The sequence below is a fragment of the Halichoerus grypus genome, chromosome 4 (assembly GCF_964656455.1).
Source record: "Halichoerus grypus chromosome 4, mHalGry1.hap1.1, whole genome shotgun sequence".
NCBI lineage: Eukaryota > Metazoa > Chordata > Mammalia > Carnivora > Phocidae > Halichoerus > Halichoerus grypus.
Window position 1 is genome coordinate 79,729,495 of NC_135715.1, and position 24,045 is coordinate 79,753,539.

Genomic DNA, 24,045 nt, shown 5'->3' on the forward strand with positions numbered 1-24,045 from the left:
CAGACCATGATCCTCAATAAAAACCCCAGGCCCCAAGCAAAGACCCCCTCCTTTCCTTTCTGAGTCTCCCAAACACTGTCTGTACCTGCTCTCTCTCTCTACCTTCAATAAACTCTGTTATCACCTCCCGCTGGCCCATGTTTGATCTCTATCCCGTGAGCAGCCAGGGACCCTCTTGGCTGGTCCTGCACCTTCTCTGGGTCCTCAGACCTGGCCTGCCAGCATCATCCTGATATAGAAAATTACAGTGTAGCAATTCTAAATATATCTGCCTTTGTACTACTATTCCAACACATTCATGTTTGGGAACATGGTTCAGATAACTTCCATAAGGACCCAAGGCATTCTAAAATGGCTCAACATTTATTTTTGAGCCAACTTTTGTGATTCAGGGCTACCTTATTAATCAGATTTGAAAAGATCCTTCCCCAACATATTTTAAATTGAATTCTGTATTTCAGAGATTTACCTGGCAGAGGTCCTCTTTCTTAGCCAATAGTCTCAGGGTCACTTTTTCAGTTGTTGTACCTTTGTGAGGTATTAATCTGTAGAACTCAGTCATCATTTTTTGCAGTTGTTCTTCTGTTTCTCCGTTTTTCAATGCTGCCTTTACTAGAAGGAGAAGTCCTTCTGCCTTGCTCACCTTTAAATGGAGGACAGTATATACTTATTAAAGTTGATTCTTGACCATCAGAGAAAAAGTGAAGGAATGTGCCTAAAAGCAACGAAAATAGTTGTTAGGTATGTCACAACTATTAGTTTCCTACTGGACACCAGCCGTAGAACAGATGCCATGTTTACAGGAGATGTAGCTCAGGTGTGACGCCGTCTCCATGAGAAATCTTCCAAAACCGGGCTCGGCTTAGCGACAGGAAAAAACCAGAGCCTTAACTGTCTGTATCTGTATATCTACATCTATACCTACATCTACAACCGTATCTATAGCTACAACTGCATCTGCATATCTGTCTATATTCTCAGAGAGAGGAATACTAATGCAACCACAGGAGACTTGCTTTTCACACAAGAAGTTTACAAAGCTGTCAGAATCACACTGGGAACAAAATCCAGCAGAACATGTTTCTAATTACGTAAGTACTGTTTGGACTTCGCCCCAGAAAATTTTTTCTCCCTGAAATAAGTTAGTTTAGTTCCACAGAGGGAAACTGTATTATTTTACTATGACAATGCAGCCGTACAAGTTGTACCATTGGGAATATTTTCTTTCATCTGCTCTTTCCGTCATACAATATTAAGGAGAGTATTTTTTGGAGGGCTGCAAGCATCCCTGGCCTTTCCCTAAAATGGTCACAAGTTACAAGACTGTGAAGCAGTGGCTCTGAAGTAGACGAGGGTCTGAGCATCTGACTGAGGACCAAGAGCAACCCTGTCTCTCAGGCCTGCTAAGCACCTTGCAACCTAAAGGAGCAGGCCTCCCAATGAGCCAGTCCCAAAAAGCGGAGCTTGGAGCAGCTCTTGGGTCTGACATTTTATATAGATAAGAACATCTAGTTTTCTTGGAAGCTTGTTTTCCCCTCAGTGCTCTCAGTGTTCCCTTTTTCCAAGGTAAGAAAAAGCACGCCAGGAATGCATCCAGAAACAGCTGGACCGGCACCCAGATACACGTGGTATTATTTAAGCCAGTAAGCCAGAAAGCAGGTTTGTCATTATAGAGGTTCTGCTTCAAGGGCACGCGTGACTCACGTCATTGAGACTAATCCTGTTCACAGGCTTGAGAAGCATGTGCTCCAGGTGGCCGAGAGCTTCCGCCCAAACCATCTCCACCAAATCGCTCACTTCTTTGCTCAGAGTGCTTGAATTTATTACCTCCTCCAAAAGCAACTGCAACGAAGTTAAAAAAAAAAAAAAACAACCAACAAAAGGTTTCATTGGTGAGTTGATTTAAAGCTGAGATGAACAGAGGCGAGAGAAGAAATAATCGCAGCCAAAGAGAGAGTCACAGGCAGCCAAGTGACTGATAATTCTCTGTACCTCCACTTCCCCCCTACACTCTCTTTATTTCCCCTTTCTCTCCTTTACTCCCACTTTATGTCTCCTTTTGCCTTTTCCTTCCCTCTGTAAGCTTTAGGTCTGCCAGTGGCATCAAAGTTTAAGTGGCATTAAGGGTTAAGGACCCCTGATTCTTGGCCTAGGTTATAACGGAATCTTTGAAAGCCATGGAGGTTTGTTGCTGGAGCAAGCAGGAAGTTTTGTGGCTCATCCTAGAACTCACTCCTCACCCGGTTTCCACACCTGCCTGTGAGTTTACTCTTCTTGTTCTCTGACTCTTCTCTCTTGCCAGGTTTTTATTTGTCGTAAAGAAAACACTTCTATTAAAAATATTCAGTCAATCACAAAAAATAGCACACAGAAATCAATCTTACTGCTTGCAGTTTTTCAGATGCTAATTGGGTTGCTTCCGGTGTAAAATGTTCTCTTAGCAGAAATCCTTGTTTCTTCAGCTCTTCAATGTAATTTTCGTAGTATTCACTTGCATCTGCAGAGGTTTTCTTTACAGAGAACTTTCTAGTCTGTGAATTATAGTGTGGAGCAAAATGTTAGGATGTGAGGATACAGTCACTTATTAACCTATGGATCTTTATTGAACACCTCCCATGCACCATGGGGAAACGGAATGTAAATAAGGCATTAGATCCCTGCCATGAGGGCACTGATTAGTTTTTTCAAAGAATTACTTAAATCTTCAATTCTTCACAAAACTGCCTAACACCTGAAAGTAAGGGGAGAAAAGCCTGAAAAGGCGCCAACAGGCAGAAGAGATGCATTTGATTCATGGGAGAGTCATTCAAACGTCTGTTCAGAGATTATATACTCTTACTTTACATACTAGTCTAATTAGCTTTGAAGTCTGGCATTCAAGCTTTTTGGGAAATGAGAAAAATAAATCAGAGGAGAGGAAGAAAAGAAAAATACCTCAGAAATGAGGTACTGTTAGGGACAAGCACACAGTCAAAATGAAATGATAGCTACCAGCAAGGAGAAAGGCAGGAAAGCTCTTAGTCATGCAAATAACGTAAAGGCATGGAGCAAGGTGTCCTCTGGATAGGTACAAACTGCCTCCTTCCTTCCAACCTGCCCGTGGATGTGGCATTTGTCTGTTTTTCCTGGAAATCCTTGCTCCTGTTGTGAGCGGTTGTCCCAAAGTTATTAACCTCTGAGAATATGGGAAGTCCAGCCCCAGCTGGGGCCTGTGGGTGTCGGCTAAGCCCCTGGCTCTGGAGTGTATGGGAGGGGGTGTGTGGGGTGGCAAGTCAGACTCCCCAGGACACCATAACCCGCCCTCCTGAACTGGCGGCTACAGGGAGCCTCTGGAACGTGAAGAAAAGAAGCACATCATGTTCCAGTTACTCCATTTAAGAAGGTAGAATTTAACATAATTTTGGAAGATTTCCACAAAATGTTTTTGTATGAGAGAGAGAGGCAAGCTAGAAAAGCCTCTTTTGCAGGACATCTCTTTCAGTGTTGGTTAAGCGAGGATAATTTCTATCAAAGCAGACTCACCCGAGGAGCCCTCTATTTGCCTTCTCAGACTCAGGCTTGCCAAGGGAGGAAGGCACCCAGGAAGAGCTCTCAGGGTAGTAAGCAGGAGGGGACACGGTGGCCTATTCAGCCTTAGAGTTTTCTTTTTCAGTAAAGAAAAATAATTATAACACGTTCTATCATGGTTTTCAACTTGATGTTTCCTTACTTTTTATCCACACAATTAAACCCTCCACAAAATACAGCATACATTTTTGGGGTAAAAGGTTAACAAAACCCTTTCTCTTACTTAGACACATTTGACTTGGATTAACTTTTTGTATCTGTTCCCAAAATTGCTTGGGTAATAGTGACTTCTCATTAATAAATCAGGACTGGGAGTTCAATAAATGAACAATAAGTGGTAGGTGGGAGACCTGACCCTTGGGTTTCCCTGAAAGCAGTGTCGTAAGTAATGGGCACCTCCCTTAAAGACATCTTGAACCTAGGCCCATGTTACAACAGGTATGGGCTACTGTGGGTGGGCTTCCAAGTCAGGTGGATCCTGTACCCACCTGAGCTGAGTCTCCCTCCTGGCACCAGAGCTGACACCTCCAGTGGGGGCAAAGCCAGAAGCATCCAGAGCCTGAGTACCATGCTGTGAGGACCAATCCTACTGAGGAGCACCTGGGTGAGGAGGTGCTGGGTTTCCTGCCTGTAAATCTGTCTGGACAGAAGACACCCTGTGGGTGTGGCAGTGTTTACTTTGAATTTTAGGTATTAGTTCTGAATTTATTTTTGTTTCATAATAGTTTCAGGTTGGAACCATGGTCTTGACTTGACCGTGACCTAACATAAAAGTCTCGGCCTCTGCAAAGCCTTCCTTGCTGTTCTGTCCCAGTGGATTACAGTCATGAATGTGTAGTTTCATCCCTGGTGGTGATCTCTGAGGGGCAGGGTTTGAAGTAATTTTTATCTTTGGCCTCCAGTAGATCAGTTGGTACATAGTAGGTACTTAACTAAGTGTGTGAACAGATTGCCTTAAGCAGAGTATACGTTAGTCAAGTTCCCACAAGTGATTCAGCACAGGAGCAGGGGGCCTACATGCCCTGCACGCAGTGACTATTTCTTTTTTTTTTTTTTTTACATTTTTTTCAATTTTATTATGTTATGTTAATCACCATACATTACTGCATTAGTTTTTGATGTAATGTTCCATGATTCACTGTTTGCGTATTACACCCAGTGCTCCATGCACTATGTGCCCTCCTTAATACCCATCACCAGGCTAACCCATCCCTCCACCCCCCTCCCCTCTAGAACCCTCAGTTTGTTTCTTGGAATCCATAGTCTCTTATGGTTCGTCTCTCCCTCCGATTTCCCCCCCTTCATTTTTCCTTTCCTACTATCTTCTTTTTTTTTTTCTTAACATATAATGTATTATTTGTTTCAGAGGTACAGGTCTGTGATTCAACAGTCTTACACAATTCACAGCGCTCACCATAGCACATACCCTCTCCAATGTCCATCACCCAGCCACCCCATCCCTCCCACCCCCCACCACTCCAGCAACCCTCAGTTTGTTTCCTGAGGTTAAGAATTCCTCACTGACTATTTCCTTTTAACAAGAAAGAACCCTGTGCTGTTCTAGTCAGAGCACTGCTCTCACCCTCCTCCCCTCACCTGCCATATTCCAACGGAAAACATGTTTCTACCTTTCAAAATTATTTATCAGGTAAAAAGTTTAACAGATTGGCAGGTTCACTGACCAATGTTAAGGAAACTAGGTATGAACAGAGTGGAAAAACACACAGGAATCAATATAAAGATCATTACCTTGCGGTGCCTGGGTGGTGCAGTTGGTTAAGTGTCCAACTCTTGGTTTTGGCTCAGGTCATGATCTCAGGGTTGTGAGATCCAGATCTGCACTGGGCTCTGTGCTCAGTGCAGAGTCTGCTTAAGACTCACTCTCCCTCTCCCCCTGCCCCCTACTCTCTCTCTCTCTCTCAAGTAAATAAATAAATCTTAAAAAAAAAAAAAATATATCATTACCGTGAGGCCACTGGCCAAGAGGAAATGTGCGGATGTGAGAAAGGCAGGGTCCTCGGGGTCCTGGGAGCTCTGCAGTTCTAGCACTGCCACTTCCTTACCTCCCTCTGCCCCAACCTGGAAAATAGGTTGTTCCTTCAGAAGCTGCATCCATTCAGTAACAAACCACACACACCATTTAAAAATGCTGATTATAAAACTAACACTAGTTCATTTGGAGATATAATTTGGAAAATACAGCAAGTATAAAGAAAATATAAAAATTACCTGAAGTCATACTACAGATATATAATTACTATTAATATTTTGGTATATTTCTTGCTGGTATTTTTACTATAGATATATCTGTGTATGTTTAAACTGTACCACTTTTTATATTTTCTTTGTCACAGAGGAAATGTTATTTCCAAGTTATATTTTATTAAAATATCTAAAATATACAAATGGAGCATAATTTTGAATGCTAGGGTTTTCCCTTATACGATACTGGAGAAATAACTTCCTCTTTTTCTTTTTAATGAATAGTAATGGAAATTCAGCATGATGTAAATAACTTGTTGTCAAATGTAAATATTACTCTTAAAAATACAAGAAACCGTTAATAAACAGGGAGGAGGTCTTTACTTTTAAAGTCATGTTATTATTTTGTACTGTTTATATTTTTATTATGAGCATGTATTATTTTTATAATAAAAACACTAAAAAGTTAAATATTAAATTTTAAATATAAAATTGTCTTGATTATTAAAAATCAACTTTTATATTAAGAAATATTTATTCAGGATATGCACAATTTTCCAAAACAACGAGAAAATTATCAAGCAGGAAAAGTAATCAGAAGACACTCGGTTTGTTTTTGTTTTTTAATACAGACTCTTACTTTTTCCAAGGTGTTATATTTTGCAACTTCAAAGTCTTGTGGAAAATGAGGAATTTCAACAATGTCTTTATAAAACCTGAAATTTGTATAATAAAATTTTAACGTTAAAATGGACTTTCAGACGAAACAGAATTTTCGTAAAATGTTTCTTAGAAGTCTCCTAATTGCATACAAAATACATTTTAAGTCCCTAATCTCCTCCGAGGTTCTGAAAATGGTTAAAAAGTCTCATGTAATGAGCTGGATTCCTCCCTTGCATAACTCTAGAGCTCTGATGCCAAATACTGAGTGTCTGCACTGGAAGGTGGGGTGGCATGAAGCAGAAGCAGAGGCATAAGAGAAGCAGGCCAGGGCACTGGAGAAAGCACCGATCCTAGCAGAGACAAGTGACCTGCGCTTTCTTGGGTTCTGATCCTTAGATGCTGGGTCACTCAGATAGGCTCACACCAGAGACTCTCGTACTACAGTCAACCCCCTTTAAAACAAAGGTGTCAGATTTCTCATAATCTGTACTTTCATTTTTGATATTTGTTCTGTCTTTTAACACCACTATTAACAAATAAAATAAGGCTCAATGTGATGCTTAATGACACTACACTTTTGGGTATGCTTTACGAAGCCATATAGAAATGTAGCCTCACATACTCCATTTGCAGAAGTTGTCATTATTTCCATTTTTTGACCTATTAGGTAGGAAGAACAGTCTCAAGTCTAAAGGCTTCTCGGTAAGGTAGCAGGGTAAGCAGACTGCCCAGATCTCATCTCCAGTGCCTTTTCTTTTTTAAAATCGATCTAACAATTATGTTCACTCTTATATAATACTAACATGGAAATAATTATCACTATACTAGTTGAAGTAAAAAGTCTTAAATAAATAAAAGCCTAGAATTAGAGAAGCAAGATAAATGAAAAAAGTACAAAAAAGTAATAGCATTTTAAAACTGTGTTTGACTGTCTGACTTCAGCTCAGGTGGTGATCTCAAGAGTCATGGGATCAAGCCCCACATTGGGCTCCCCGCTTATCGGGGAGTCTGCTTGTCCCCCTCCTCCCTCTGCCCTTCATCCTACTGGTACTCTCTGTCTCCCTCTCAAATAAATAAATAAAATCTTAAAAAACAAAACAAAACAAAAAAACCTGTGCTTGAGGTTTACAAAACATTTTGCAAACTGACTCTTAATGATCAGAAGTATATTACTCCGGGGACACCTGGGTGGCTCAGTTAAGCATCTGCCTTCAGCTCAGGTCATGATCCTAGGGTCCTGAGATAGAGTCCTGCATCAGGCTCCTTGCTCAGCAGGGAGCCTACTTCTCCCTCTGTCTGCCGCTCCCCTTGCCTGTGCTCTCTCTCTAACAAATAAATAAATAAAATCTTTTAAAAAATAAAAGTAGATTACTCTGTGAATTCCACAATGTTTTCCTTCTCCATGGAGTTGTCCAGGGATGGATCATCTGTTGTCACCTCTAGAACAAAAACAAAACACTTGTTTACTACTCAAAGATTTATTAAAATTATTAACAATAAATCCTGGAATTTTTAAGATTCTTGAATATAGGTCATACTTACCATGCTATTCTTTTCTTTTTTTAAAGATGTCCTTAAATTAGCTATAGTAATTGGTGATCTAAGGCTAGTACAAGTGGGACAAGAAGAAGGTAAATTAAAAGTAAAAGATAGTAAGAATATATTATAATTCTATTTTAATAGGCGTGTGAGGAGAATTCTAATGTTATCTGTATTATTTGAAACTCATTGATGGATATTCAATTTCAAATGGAATTTTTCTCTTCAGAAGATTATGGTGAGCATAGTTATGAAATGCATTTCTAGTATGCTGCAGGGTCAGAATGAGTTCCCCAGTGCCATCATGTCACAAATGAAGGACCTGAGGATGTTCTTGCTTAGAGGAGGGAAATTTGAGGGTTCCTATGTGAAGCCAAGCAATTTTTGCTTCATATTTTTCTTATAAGAGAAGCGTAACACTGTCTATAGCGTTATGATATATAGGAATAACTCCTTTTATGCAAGAATTTCTTTCCAGTTTTAATTATGCTATCAAAATTTCAAAGGGTGTCAATGTATTTGCAGTAATTCTGAATCTGACTGTATCACTCCGGATGTTGAAAAACATTTTCAATGTAAAAGAAGTTTACTATCCTGCCTATTTTGTTTTAGCTACCATTTTCTGAGAGCAAGAAAGTCTGATGACAGCATTTTTGGACAATCATTTGTCTAAAGAGGCTGCACCACACCAAAACATTGATTTCTAAAACTCCTATAAATAATACAATTTATATATACAATATGATACCTAACATATATCAGGTGCTTACTGTAGAGTATTATTTATCAGAATTGCTTCACTTTTGATATGTCTCATGAGGAGGGCATTTCCCTATATCAAAAGGCTTGCTTCTTGGCCAGATTCCAAAATAAAATCTGGGTTTACAAAGGAAGTATGTTTCTTTTTGAGAGATCATCTTTGGGAAAGAACTTCTTTAGCAAAAGGCTAGTCATAAAATTTCCAGTCATTAAGTTGTGGTGATAATTTTTTAACACAAAGTTTCTTCTCCCTCCCAGATAAAGTTACACATCAGGTTTTCTGAGATTATCAGTGTTCTTGTAGTCTTTTGAATCTGATCACACTAGATTGGATATTGAGAAATCTATTCCTATTGCTAAAGTAGTTTTTGTCCTTCACTATTTGGCTGCCCATTTTCTGAGATAAGAAGTTTAATAATTTTTGTAATATGTCTAGACAATCCTTTGACTGCCTTTGATAAACCAAAATGTTTACTATAGCACCTGTAATATATTAAGTGCTTGATATAAAATACTTACCAGAACTGCTTGCCTTTTCACAAGGAGGTGGTGTGATGTCCACTGCCTTATTAGGATCATAATTCATTATGTCCAAGAGCCTCCTTTCCTTGATAGAGTTCCATATAAAATCTGGGTTTATAATATGGATATGGTTCTTTTGGATAGACTTCAGTTGATACTGGCTCAGAACATCAGCATTGTCTAAGATTATATGTGTGCACTTAGAAAAAAAAGAATCAATTCATTAAGTACTTGTAAAAACAAAATCTAAAGAAATTACTTGCATCTGTAATTTTCAACCTTAAAAGTCTTTCTTTTATTAAGTTCAATTAGCCAACATATAGTACACCATTAGTTTTTGATGTAGTTCAACAATTCATTAGTTGTGTATAACACCCACTTCTCATCAGATAACGTGCCCTCCTTAATGCCCTTCACTCAGTTACCCCATCTGCCCACCCTCCCTTCTGCAACCCTCAATTTGTTTCCCAGAGTCCAGAGTCTCTCATGGTTCGTCTCCCTCTCCGATCTCTTCCTTCAGTTTTCCTCCCTCCCCCTATGGTCCTCCACACTATTCCTTATGTTCCACATATTAGTAAGACTATATGATAATGGTCTTTCTCTGCTTGACTTAATTCACTTAGCATAATCTCCTCTAGTCCCATCCATGTTGATGCAAAAGTTGGGTATTCATCCTTTCTGATGGCTGAGTAATATTCCATTGTATATATGAACCACATCTTCTTTATCCATTCATCTGTTGAAAGACATCTTGGCTCCTTCCACAGTTTGGCTATTGTGGACATTGCTTCAATGAACATTGGGGTGCATGTGCCCCTTCTTTTCACTACATCTATATCTTTGGGGTAAATACCCAGTAGTGCAATTGCTGGGTCACAGGGTAGCTCTATTTTTAACTTCTTGAGAAACCTCCATACTGTTTTCCAGAGTGGCTGCACCAGCTTGCATTCCCACCAACAGTGTAAGAGGGTTCCCCTTTCTCCACATCCTCACCAACACTTGTTGTTTTCCTCTAGGATTTTGATGGATTCCTGTCTCACATTTAGGTCTTTCATCCATTTTGAGTTTATCTTTGTGTATGGTGTAAGAGAATGGTCCAGTTTCATTCTTCTGCATGTGGCTGTCCAATTTTCCCAGCACCATTTATTGAAGAGACTGTCTTTTTCCATCGGCTATTCCTTCCTGCTTTGTTAAAGATTAGTTGACCATAGAGTTGAGGGTCCATTTCTGGGCTCTCTATTCTGTTCCATTGAGCTATGTGTCTGTTTTTGTGCCAGTACCATACTGTCTTGATGATTATAGCTTTGTAATACAGCTTGAACTCCATAATTGTGATGCCTCCAGCTTTGGTTTTCTTTTTCAACATTACTGGGGCTATTTGGGGTCTTTTCTTATTCCACACAAATTTTAGGATTGTTTGTTCCAGCTCTGTGATTAAATTCTCAAAGCCTTTCTTCATGGGCTATTAGTTGTTTTTCTCTCTTTTCCTCAACTTCCTTCCTTTCCATCAGTCTGTCCTCTAGATCACTTATTCTCTCTTCTGCCTCACTGACCCTAATTGGTAGAGCATCCAATTTAGACTGCATCTCATAGCATTTTTAAGTTCGGCCTGATTAGATCTCATTTCCGCCCTTAGAGATTCTGTATAGTCATTTATGCTTTCTTCAAGCCTAGCACTTAACTTTGTAATTGCTATCCTGAATTCTATCTCCGACATCTTGCTTATATCCATATTAATTAGCTTTGTGGCACAGAACATTGTCTCTGGTTCTTTCCTTTGTTGTGAGTTCTTCCTTCTAGTCATTCTGCCCAAGGAAGGATGGGTGAGTGAATGAACAGGGTCCAAAATAGCAACCACGACCCAAGCAAAATGCACCCTAGAAAAAATCCGAAGAGGTCAGACACCACCATAGAAAAGCAAACAAAGCAAGATGAACCAAAACAATAAAAAAAAGGGGTGGTGGAGAGAGACTATAATCTCACAGGGTGGACAAAGCAGGTGATCTTCTTGTTCCTGATTGAATTTTGGTCTCTGTGTTAGAAGACACTACATCCCAAAATTGCAAGGAAAGCAAAGTTTATATACATATATAAAATTGGATAGAGTGAAAAAAGGACTAGAATGAGGCATAAATCTATAAAATGTAGATGTGAGAAAAAAAGTTAAAAAGCAACTTAAAAACATAAGTTGGTAAAATGGGAATCTAGTTGAAATGGGGAAAAGATTAAAAAAAAGAAAGAAATGTAAAATTTTAGACTGAAGGATAAACGAGTCATGGGGAAACACCTGGAGCTCAATATATTATTTTCCTCTGGCTCTGGGGTTTTAAAGTCCTGTGGGATCTATAAGCTTGTTATCCACCTGTTCTTAGGTCTGTCTTCTGGGGGAGGGGCCTGTTGTTCTGCTTCTCAGGTGTCTTTGTCTGGGCAGAGTTGCCCCACCCCTTGTCAGGGGGATGGGCTCAAGGTGAGCTGGTCGTCCATGTGGCTTTTGTTCCCTGGTGGCTTTCCGCACTTCTTCAGAGGGTCAGAGCAAAAATGGCCATGCCGGGATCTCTGGCCCAGAACCACAAGATCATGGTCCCCCTTCTTCAATAAACCCTCCAGGTCAAACCATCTCCACTTCTGTGTGCACCAAACCTACAGACTCCGCAGTTCACCCCCACCGCAATTCTCCCGGGGGGCATCCCCGGTGCCTGAGAGTGACACTTCGCTTTGTGTCTTTGCGACTGCAAGCGGTTGTGGGCTCACGCACACCCTGCTCCGCTGCTCCCAGGTCACAGCTGAGTGCTGTCCTACTGTCCTTTCTGGGGCCATCGCTGCCCTGAGAGCTGTTGCCCAGTCGTGGGCACAGCCTCTCTGTGTGCCACACCCCACACAATCTGGCGATTCGTGCCCACTTCAATTCTCCCAGGGGGTGTCCCAGGGGCCTGAGAGCCTCACTGCACTTTGTGTCTTCGCGACTGTGAGCAGTTGTGGGCTCACGCATGGACCCTGCTCCATTGCTCCCAGGTAATAGCTGGATGCCATCCTACTCTCCTTTCTGGGGCCACCGCCATCCTGAGAGCTGTTGCCCAGTCATGGGCACAGCCATTTTGTCTCTCCCAGGGGATGTTAAACAGCCCGCATGTTCCAATCCTTTTCAGGGTGCTCAGGAAAAGAGCAGTCTCCCTACCGGCCCGGCTCATGGTTTATGGTGACCGGAGCTGAGAGTCCCTTCTGGGCTCGCTGACCATAACCGGTTTCCCCGCTCCACTGCTTGGGCACTCTATCAGATCAGGCACCCCCATTCTTTCTGTGTTTCCTGGGATCCTGAGACCACAATGACCCACCTAGAATTCTGCTCTTTTCATCCCCTGCGCCCCTTTAAGAAAGGGATGTCTCTCACTGGAACAGATTTCTAAGGGTTCTGATTTTGCACTCCAGTGTTATGTCACTTTCTGGCCGCTGGCTTATGGAGGGTCCCTCCCCACTCTGTTTATCTTCAGATATTTCCCCACAGATTCACGATTCCACACCTCCTACCTTGCGAAAAGCAATCGTTTTTATGCTTGTAGAGTTCCAGATATATTTTCTTACATCTCAGGCTGAATTCGTGTGTGTTCAGAATGGTTTCATAGATATCCAGCTAAATTCGAGGGACCAGATAAAACGAGGTCCCTATTCTGTTGCCATCTTGCCTCCTTCCCCTAGAATGCCCACCCTTAAAAGTCTTGATAGTAATCTTTCTCAGATTTCTAAAACTCTTAAAAATAATATAATTTTAGTTAAATAAAAGTTTAAAAAATCAACAGTTTTTAAAGAATATGGATAGGGATATACCATAATTGATTAACGAACCCTAGAGGTTATTTCTAAATTTTCACTCCTTTAAACAATGCTGTGCTGAACATCTTCATGTACACATATTTGTACACTTGTTTAATTGTTTTCTTAGGAGTGGAACAAGAGATTCAAAAGGTATTCATTATTTACTAAATTTGTTAAGTTGTAATTTTATTAATCTATTTTGGAATAAATAGTATATGGCATTGTAAAATATCTACAAAGTAAAATAATCATAATAAATTAACATATTTCGTACCATTGTTCCCAGTTCGTCTCCCCAGAGGCATCTGTTGTAACTTGTTTCTGGAATATCCTTCTAGAGCTATTCTATGCATAGGCAACACACATACAAGTACACAGCCCTATTTTTAGTCACAAATGGCAGCATACTAAACATGCTGTTCTGAACCTGCTTTTCCACTTAACAATTCATCTTGGAGCTCATTCCTCAACAATATATACATAGCTGTCTCCTTCATTATAATACCTGGTATGCACATTTCAAAAGTTTATATACATTGGCAACATAACTTCCAAAAAGTATACACTCACAGTATGGGGGAATTTCTGAAAATGAGAGACAATGTTGGCATTCTTTACCCAGAAGATAAACTGAGAAGGCATAACTGGCCTGAATTATTCATCCATCCATAGAAATGGTGAAACAGGCAAGTGAGGAAAGCCGTATAATAAGGGATGTATATACAGTTCTGCCTAAACTGGAGGTGAACAGGGACATTCCATCTCTGATAATCACAGGCAAACTACTAAATGCCAGAGAGCACCCAGGATCTAGCTGGAGTTGAACATACTTCACAGAACAAACCAGACTCATGGTCAGCAAGCCCCAGGGCTGTGGTCCAGGAAGGGGCAGGCTAAGCCACCAATCTTAACCTGTCAGGCTTACAGTTCATTTCAAGAGAGGGAAAGTAGCTTCCTTCAGCCTTTAAATAAACAAAACAAGCAGTACAAGCTGTACAAGCAGTACAAGATGAGTTTACGATACACGTTTTTCTTTGTCCCCTGAGTCACACTGTACAGGTGACGCTCAGGGTTGACATACTGGTGAGTGATTAGATAGACTGCTTTTTGCAAATGCTGTACACCATTACTTTTCTCCTTCGAGAATAGATTTGGCTGGTCTGAAATTATTTCTGTTTAGGTCTTCAGCTGTACTCTAATAACCTCAGATTCACAAGGTGTAATGGACAGAAGGTGGGACGTGTGGTTTTCCCTCCTCTGCCTTTCTCCAGCTCAGCTTCCCTGCTGACGATGTCACAATTTCACCTGCCTTCAGTGACTTTCTCCTGTGGCTAATTTTCTCTGCTTACCCTTCTAACCATGACCCGTTCTCCCTTTTAAAAAAAATTATTAATTTATTATTTTAAGTAAGCTCTATGCCCAGCATGGGGCCTGAACTCAAGACCCCGAGATCAAGAGTCGCATGCTCTTCCCACTGAGTCAGCCAAGTGCCCTGACCTACCCTCCCTTAATGCACAGTATTTATCACACAGTTCTTAGAATATTTGCAAATTTTCAAATTTGCACAGTATTTATCACACAGTTCTTAGAATATTTACAAATATTTGCAGTATTTGCAAATACCTGAGGATTTAATAAAAAGGAAAAATTTCCACCATTCTCCTTAATGTCATTTTGTAGCTTTTTCTTCTGTTGACGAGGTAAGTGCTTGACTTTCAAACAGAAGGTACAATTTGCAAAGATCCTTATAGTCATCCTGTAGGAAAAAAAGTCAAGTCATAGTTTTAAAGGATTCTCAATGGAATATCACTCAGCCATCAAAAAGAATAAAATTTTGCCATTTGCAACGACATGGATGGAACTAGAGGGTATTATGCTAAGTGAAATCAGTCAGAGAAAGACAAATACCATATGATTTCACTCATATGTGGAATTTAAGAAACAAAACAGAAGAACATTGGGGAAGGGAAGGAAAAATAAGATAAAAAAAGGGGGGAGGCGGCAAACCATAAGAGACTTTTAAAAAAAAGATTTTATTTATTTATTTGAGAGAGAGGATCTCCAGCAGACTCCACATGGAGCACAGAGCCTGGTGCAGGGCTCGATCCCAAGACCCCAAGATCATGACCTGAACCAAAACCAAGAATCAGATGCTTAACTGACTGAGCCACCCAGGCACCCCAGCCATAAGAGAGTCTTAACTATAGGGAACAAACTGACAGTTGCTGGAGGGGAGGTGGGTGAGGAGATGGGGTGACTGGGTCATGGGCATTAAGGAGGGCACTTGATGTAAGGAGCACTGGGTGTTAGATGCAACTGATGAATCACTAAATTGTACCCCTGGAAGTAGTAATACAGTATATGTTAATGAAACTGAATTTAAATAATAAATAAATAAACAAACCACATTATAATAAAATTCTGGTGAGTCTGTGAAAAAAAATAAAAGGATTCTCTTTTCAGTGAATATAAATGACAGTGAATTCAAAATTGTTCTACATGAAGACTGTGGGAAGCTGGGCATTATTTTAAAAAGATATATTGCAATCATTTTAAACAAAAACTGAAGAGTGATCAAACTTGCAATAAGTATGTTGGTTTTAGAATCATTTTTAGCTTTATGGCTGATACTATGGCACTCCAAAATACTTTGGTATAGGCTCATACTATACATCTTAATGGAAATGTATAGATTTCAGTTACAGATCAAGTGTGTGGTTTAAGAACATAGAAGCATTTATTTCTAAATTAAAAATAAATATATGATAGTGAAACCACAGATTTTTATATATAATTCTATAAAATCAAAAAGACCCATTAGTCCCATTAGTTATGTGGGTTTCTGTTAAGCCAGTCTAGAGAAAAAATTGATCAATTAGTAATAAAAATATACAACTTATATTTAAGTGGAAACATATTTGTATTTTAATTTAATTTCTTTTATTATCATACTTTCCCACATATAGAAAAGAATTACTTCTAAGAAAAATAGGCATATTTTGAATGGAAAGACATTTATAGGTATTTAACAATAAACTAATAAATGGTGAGATACTGGATTTAATTCACAGTAGCTATTTGTCAATTTTTAAAAACTGGAGTCACCTCTAACAGGTTCCCCCAAATAAGGTGGTGTTTCATGGAAAGCAGCTCCCAGGTCTGACTGAGTGAGGCAGGTAGTTGTCAGGAACCTACAGGGCCCAGCCTCCCAACCACATGTCCAGGGTTCATGTTCCTCCTTCAGCTCCACCTGCCCCTGGAATGCCCAGTTCTCCCAGGCTGGAGTCCCCGTTCTAGTCTCCTTGCCTGAGCAATGGTGCCCATTCTTCAAGGCCCTGAAGGAAGTCTATATGAGGACCACCCCTAATTTAGGACAAAATGACCACTGCCTTCCCCATGTGTGTACCTCAGGCACCCCAGATTTGCCAAATCCACAACATAGGCCTACCCCTGTTCTCCTCTTGGGAAGTGGCTGATGGCTATTGCTGGCTGCTCAAGCCACTGGGTGCTACCTGTGATTTCTCCCCATCTTACCCCCTTTGGCCATCAGCATTTCGTTCTCACAGCAGGTGCAATCGACCCACTTTCCCCATCTCCTATGTCACCCTGGCCCCCATCAGTGGAGACCTAACTTCCTCTCCCACTTCTGCTCCTCTCTGCCTCTAAGTTCCTCTACACTGTAGCTTGGGTAAACTTTTTTTTTTAATGTTTCAAGTGAAATTCAAATTTCTTACTATGGTTCAAGGCCTGGCCTCTCTCCACAGCCTCCTCCTGCACCTCTCTCTCACTTTGCCCTTGTCACACTGGCTTTTTCTCCAGGTTGGCAAAACTCCAAGTTGGGTCCTTAGGGCCTTCACACGTGCTGTGCCTTCCCCTGGGACACGTCTCCCTATCCCCACCCCACACTTAGGACCTAAATTATCTGTTCAGTAAATGACCAAATTAGGGGTTCACATTTTTTTTTTCTTATGATGTCTGGTTAAACTGAAGTCTCTTGATCTAACTCTGCCTTTCCATAGCATCAATACTTCTAATTTCCTATGTATTGATTGTCCTTTACATTTGAATTGATTCATACTTACCAGGGTTTATAGATGAGAGAGATGCTGATGGATACCATGAAAGGTATCACACTATTATTTAGATTAATTGATCTATCTTGTTTTTAATTTCTGACAGTAAAAAAACAAACAAACAAAACACTAAAACTCTAATGAATCTTTAACAACGTTCAGGACAGTCTCTATGTAATGAACCCTGCCTATGCTGGGCAAGGAAGGCTGAAGTGGGAATGGATACTCAGATCCACCTCTCTAGATCTGTCCTGGGTGTGTTCTTAAGTCCTCTGACCTGGTTTTTAAAAAATTTTTTTTTGTTTTTAAGATTTTATTTATTTATTTGACAGAGAGAGCACAAGTAGGCAGAGCGGCAGGCAGAGGGAGAGGGAGAAGCAGGCTCTCCGCTGAGCAGGGAGCCTGATGCGGGGCTTGATCCCAGGACATTGGGATCATGACCTGAGCCACCCAGTTGGTGGCTCAGTTGGTTAAGCGTCTGCCTTTGGCTCAGGTCATGATCCTGGAGTCCTGGGATCGAGCCCAGCATTGGGCTCCCTGCTCAGCGCGGAGTCTGCTTCTCCCTCTGACTCTCCCTCCTCTCATGCTCTGTCTCCCATTCTCTCTCTCTCAAATAAATAAAATTTTTTAAAAAATGTTTTCTAATAGAAAAGTCATTCATGCTCATCTTAGAAAATTTGGAAAATTCAGAACTGCATAATAGCAGCAAAATAATCTCAAAACCTAGAGGCCATGTTAACAACTTCTTTTGCCTTTTCTTCCAGGCTTTTTTTCTGTGTGTATGTACTGTAATGGACTATGTTATTATCAAAATTGAAATTATACCATATTCACAATACCTATCTTGCATTTTATGTCAGCATTTTGTCTTTAGCATTAAATCATTAATTATTCTTGGAAAACATTTTTAATAGAGGCTATCTTAGATATGTATCATAAATGAACTATTTCTATTGTTGGGTAATCAAATTACTTCTAAGTTTTGGTATCAGTAACAAAGCTATAGGTATGCCTGTGTGGCTCAGTTGGTTAAGCATCTGCCTCCGGCTCAGGTCGTGATCCCAGGGTCCTGGGATCGAGTCCCACATCAGGCTCCTTGCTTACTGGGGAGACTGCTTCTCCCTCTACCTGCTGCTCTCCCTGCTTGTGCTCGCTTGCATGCTCTCTCTCTGTCTGACAAATAAATAAATAAAATCTTAAAAAAAAAAAAACCCCACAAAGCTGTGGGGGTATCTGGGTAGCTCAATTGGTTATGTGTCTGACTCCTGGGCTCCAGGATCAGCTCAGTGGGGAGTCTGCTGAAGACTGTCTCTACCTCTCCCTTTGCGCTCCCCCTCTTCTCTCAAATAAATAAATCTTTAAGAAAAAAAAAGCTATGATGTACACCCTTACATATAAATCTTTGTTTGCAATTCCAATGATTGTCTTAGAAAACAGTCCTGAAATCCTAAACAATACTGAGTCAAAGAGCTTAAATAATTTTTATTCTTGTTAAATTATGTTACTTTTCAGTTTTACCTTAAATTGTACTACTTTTCAGTTTTGCTTAAATTTCCTAGGAAAGTAATATGAATTTGTCTTTCTAAAAAATAACGTCTCTCCCAAAGTAGATTAACCAGTATGAAGAAAAGTAAAGAGCACCTACAGTGCTGGAAATGTTCTAGATTATGGTGATGATGCACAACTTATTAAAAATCTTTGAATCATACAATTAAAATGGGTGAATTTAATGGTATGTAAATTATATCTCAGTAAAGTTGTTTTAAAAAAGCACAATCCCTCCAGGGGCACCTGGGTGGCTCAGTCGTTAAGCGTCTGCCTTTGGCTCAGGTCATGATCCCAGGGTCCTGGGATCGAGCCCCGCATCGGGCTCCCTGCTCAGCGGGAAGCCTGCCTCTCCCTCTTCCACTCCCCCTGCTTGTGTTCCCTCTCTTGCTATGTCTCTCTCTGTCAAATAAATAAATAAAATCTTTAAAAAAAAAAAAAAAAAGCATGATTCCTCCAGTGAGAAATTTTGAGATTTCTTTTAATATCTTTGATATTATTCTTTCCTCTATCAATATATTTTATAAATTATTTTAATAAAAATATAAGTTATTTGTGGATATTATTTATTGAATTTTATAGCCAGTTTCTTTTATCTAACTTTTAATGAGAATTTGCCCAATATCACTAAATAGTCTTTGAAAATATTAATAGAGGCTATGTGTAATTTAACTCTTCCCCAAGTCATCAGATATTTGGTTACTGAAAATCGTTCATTATTCTAAATACACTTTGAGGAAAATGTTTTCTTCATATATTTTTGGCCAAATCTCTGTCACTGTTTCCTTAGAATAGATGGCCAGAAGTGGAATTACTGAGTCAAACAGTATAGATAATTTTTAGCCTTTATTTTGGTGGTAAAGTGTACCTCACATAAAATTTACCATTTTAACCATTTTTAAGTCTACAGTTCAGTGGCATTGTTGTGAAGCCAAAGTATAAACGAACATTTTAAACAACTCCCTGGCCCATTCTTAAAAGCTGAGGCCCTGTAGGAGGTAGTGAAACTAACACTCAAATACTGTGAAATCTCAAGTCAGGCCTTGACTTCCGTCTTCCTACTGATTGTAGGAAGTGAAACTAACACTATTAAATTCTATGAAATCTCGACTCGCTCTCCCGCCGCCTCCGCACCCAGCCATGGAGCGGCCGCCGCTGAGCGTCCTGATCCTCGGCGCCGCCGGGTTGCTGCTCCTGCTCCTGCCCCTCTCCTCTTCCTCCTCTTCGGACGCCTGCGGCCCCTGCGAGCCGGCCGCCTGCCCGCCCCTGCCCCCGCGGGGCTGCCAGCTGGGCGAGACCCGCGACGCTTGCGGCTGCTGCCCGGTGTGCGCCCGCGGCGAGGGCAAACCGTGCGGGGGCGGGGGCGCCGGCGCCGGCAGGGGGCACTGCGCGCCGGGCATGGAGTGCGTGAAGAGCCGCAAGAGGCAGAAGGGTAAAGCCGGGGCAGCAGCCGGCGGCCCAGGGGTGAGCGGCGTGTGCGTGTGCAAGAGCCGCTACCCGGTGTGCGGCAGCGACGTCACCTACCCCAGCGGGTGCCAGCTGCGCGCCGCCAGCCTGAGGGCCGAGAGCCGCGGGGAGAAGGCCATCACCCAGGTAAGCAAGGGCACCTGCAAGCAAGGTCCTTCCATTGTGACACCCCCCAAGGACATCCGGAATGTCACTGGCGCCCAGGTGTACTTGAGCTGTGAGGTCATCGGAGTCCCAACCCCTGTCCTCATCTGGAACAAGGTAAAAAGGGGTAACTATGGAGTTCAAAGGACAGAACTCTTGCCTGGTGACCGGGACAACCTGGCTATTCAGACCTGGGGTGGCCCAGAAAAGCATGAAGTCACTGGCTGGGTGCTGGTATCTCCTCTCAGTAAGGAAGATGCTGGAGAATATGAGTGCCATGCATCCAATTCTCAAGGACAGGCTTCAGCATCGGCAAAAATTACAGTGTTTGATCCCTCACAATGAAATACCAGTGGAAAAAAGTGAAGGTGCTGACCTATAAACCTGCAAAATATACCCGTCTGCATCACTGAAAGTCCTGGATAACTACAGCCCTGTTCTTGCCTAATAACCAGTTTCTTTTCCTCCAACCCACTAACGCTTAGTTATATTCACTGGTTTCACATAGAGGAAATCCAAAATAAAGATAACACATCAAGACTATCTACAAAAATTTATTGTCTATTTACAAAAGAAAAGCATGCATGTAATTAAAATCAATAAAATGCTTTCAAAAAAAAAAAAATTCTATGAAATCTCAAGTCAGGCCTTGACTTCTGTCTTCTTCCAGACTGTATATGGAGTCTCTCTTAAATGTGTGGCCTCTCCTGGCTGGCAGCTTTCTTAACATGTGCCACCAGTCTCTCCCTCATTTCCAAACTTCTCCTAAACAGTCAGCGTTCATTCATGTGGTCATCATACCTTATTGTGTACATATGAGATTTCGGAGTGTCTTCCATCCATCAGGCCCTGTGTTATGCGCACAGGACAAGAGCACACCTCCCCAGCTCCTGAGAAACTCCCTGAGCTCCTCCTCACAAATTCCAGCTACTCTATCCGCAACATGCACATATGGAGAGTGAATTTCTCCTTTATCATAACACTTCACTTTATATATTTTTATATGTTTACTGTTATTTTGCAATCCAGAATCAAAAGTTTGAACATTCAGCAGCGCCGTGTTACTCTGGACCAACTCAGTCCTCCAGCTGAGTCACTGGGCATTCCCCGCAGGAAGTATTTAACGGATTTCCAAGTTTTCAACTTTGATCTTCAACATGCACATTAAATGTGTCATGGTGTTTCTAATTTTGAGGTCAAATTACATTCCCTGGTTATTCACCAAAATACTGCATTTTTTGGAAAAAGTTTCCTTTTCCCAAACCTAACTTTAAGAATACCTCATTTGAAGAAGACAGGGTGTCTGCCTACTGGAAGTTAGGGAAAACGAAGGTAAGCGATCTGCTCACTTTCCCTGAGCCCCGGGCGTGCCCAGAGACCCGCTCTGAGCACCCGCTCTCCTTGGCGGCCCCACCTGTGTCCTGTCACCTGGGCCGGCGACCCGCACGAGAACACGCCAACTCCCCCGACGGCGCGGGCTGCAGGAGCGCGCCTCCAGTCCCACAGCAACCGGCGCGGTCAAGACAACTACGCAACCACGGACAGCGGCGGCACAGAGCTGAGTCCCCCGCTCCGGAAGGGAGTCGACGCGGCCACCTCCTGGCCAGGACTACCCGGACCGCCGATGGGGCCCGGCCTGGGCCCGGCCTGGTGGTCCAGCCAGCGGCGCCCACGCACCTGCCAGGGGATCCGGCCCACGCACCTGCCAGGGGATTCGGCCCACTCCCGACGCTCGCTGCTCCTGGCGCTCCCGGCTCGGGACTCTCCTCGCGTCTGACGCTCCCGGCTCCCGGCGCTCCCCGCTGCCGGCACTCCCCGCTACCAGAGCTCCCGCACCGACTGCTTCCGGATTCCGGGCTCCAGGCTCCCGGCGCGGACCCGAGGCGCGGCCTGGCAGGCAGTGTCTGTAAGAGCGCTGCCGGAAGCCCGCCCAAGGCTGCCTCCAGAGGCCAAGCGCTGCGTGGCGGAGGATTGAGGGGCTGCTCCGGGATTAGGCTTTGGGCTCGGGTAGGGTTTCTCTTCCTGAATCAGACTGAGGATTCAGGATTTTTTTTTTTAAAGATTTTATTTATTTGAGGGGCGCCTGGGTGGCTCAGTCGTTAAGCGGCTGCCTTCGGCTCAGGTCATGATCCCAGAGTCCTGGGATCGAGCCCGGCATCAGGCTCCCTGCTCGGCGGGAAGCCTGCTTCTCCCTCTCCCACTGCCTGCTGCTCCCCCCGCTTGTGCTCTCTCTCTCTCTGTCAAATAAATAAATAAAATCTAAAAAAAAAAAAAAAAAGATTTTATTTGAGAGAGAGAGAGATCACAAGCAGGGAGAGGGGCAGAGGGAAAGAATCCTCAAGCCGACTCCCTCCTGAGCGTGGAGCCTACGGGGGCTTGAAGGGGGCTCAGTCCCAGGACCCTGAGATCATGACCTGAGTCAAAGTCGGAGGCTTAACCTACCGAGCCACCCAGGCGCCCCAAGGGTTCGGGATTTTTTCAGTTCCATCTTTCAGGCAGGATTTGGCCAATGAGGTTAACTCCAAAGTTGGGAGTTTGGTAAAAGTGGGTGGATGGTGCTGCCATTTAACTGAGAAGTAAGACTAATTCCCGGAAGCAAGTAAGAAGCAAATTTCGGGAAGGTTTGAGAATGGAGAAGCGGGAGGTTAAGATAATGAATTTAGTTTAGGACTTCCTGAATTTGAAGCTTGTTAGGTAGTGTTCTCAAGTAGTTATAAATGTAGATCTGCCATTCCAGAGAGGTGGGGGCTGAGATTCATTGAGTGGGGGGGGAGAATAATAGGAAACAATAAAATGCCCCAGATACTGAATTAAATGAGAATAGAAGAGATGTAGAGAGGGTATGGATTTGAATTCTGACTCTTCTATTCATTACTCAGGGATTGTAGACAAGGTACTTTCATCGTTACCTTTTGGATGGTGTAAGAATCAACTTATGTGATTTCAGCAAAAATGGTATAGTAGGGAGCCCCAGGGTCCATCCTTTCCCAAAAACATTTTTAAAACCCGGCATAAACTGTCAGAAACCACCTTATCAGACCGCAGAAGATAGTCAAAGGTTTACAGCAAACAAGCAAATGTGCAACCAGGAAAAAGGCCACTGAAACCAGGCAGGAGATGTTTACATGTTTTCACTTATTCTAGCTTCATTACCTTTGCCAGCCTTCATTCCCAGCTTGGATAATCTGGCTCTGGAGGGAACAGAGACTTTGTCTTAAGGAATTATGTTTGTTTTGACCTGTGTGGGGGTTCTGTGAGGGACTGATACTATGGGCTTACCTTTGTTTTCCTTAACTCAAATTTTCTCAGGGCACAAAAACAGCTACTTAGGGAATGTAATGTTCAAAACAGTGAAACGCAAATGAACCAACTCCTGCTTGGGGCAACAAAACCCAAAAAACAGTTGGGGCAAAGGACAGGCTGAAGGACTAGGAGGAAAAGCATGAGAAGAAAAGCCAGGAGTGAATAAGGGCTTTGGAAAACTCCTGTGTATACGGGGGCATCTAGAAAGCATCACACGTGCCCAGGACTCATGCTCAGAAAAGACTTGAGAACACATAAGATTATAATTCTGGCTGATCTTTAGGCTGTTGAAGCTGATGAGAGAGCAAAAGGCAAGCTGAGGGCAAAACAGGAGCTGATACCCCACGTTTAACATTCCTCAGGCACTGGTGACTGCCTAAGAAAAAAGGCAGGAGAGAAACAAATGGTCAACTGATAAATATCATAGTCATGCAGGACATGAAACTCCACT

General features: G+C 42.2%; 1 protein-coding gene and 1 pseudogene across 10 annotated transcripts in view; one reads left to right on the forward strand and one right to left on the reverse strand.

Annotated features, from left to right (window-relative positions):
- PARP4 (poly(ADP-ribose) polymerase family member 4) overlaps positions 1-22,470 on the reverse strand; it is a 103,799-nt gene extending 81,329 nt beyond the window's left edge. For 2 of the 10 annotated variants that reach the window (XR_013447052.1, XM_078070615.1), the window contains exons 1-9: positions 21,994-22,470; positions 14,686-14,818; positions 9,250-9,451; positions 7,805-7,871; positions 6,410-6,485; positions 5,533-5,646; positions 2,385-2,531; positions 1,705-1,842; positions 470-643 (exon numbers count right to left, since the gene is read on the reverse strand). Coding sequence is in view for 9 of the 10 variants with exons in the window: in XM_078070615.1 (XP_077926741.1) it covers positions 470-643; positions 1,705-1,842; positions 2,385-2,531; positions 5,533-5,646; positions 6,410-6,485; positions 7,805-7,871; positions 9,250-9,451; positions 14,686-14,817 (1,050 nt within the window). In the remaining variant the exon portion in view is untranslated. Of the gene's footprint in view, positions 1-469; positions 644-1,704; positions 1,843-2,384; positions 2,532-5,532; positions 5,647-6,409; positions 6,486-7,804; positions 7,872-7,974; positions 8,033-9,249; positions 9,452-14,685; positions 14,819-21,968 lie in introns of those variants that run through there. The other 8 variants (XM_078070612.1, XM_078070611.1, XM_078070610.1 and 5 more) reach the window with 7 other exon arrangements.
- Positions 19,806-20,916, forward strand: LOC118538882 (insulin-like growth factor-binding protein 7 pseudogene; annotated as a pseudogene).
- Positions 22,471-24,045: the final 1,575 nt, after the last annotated feature.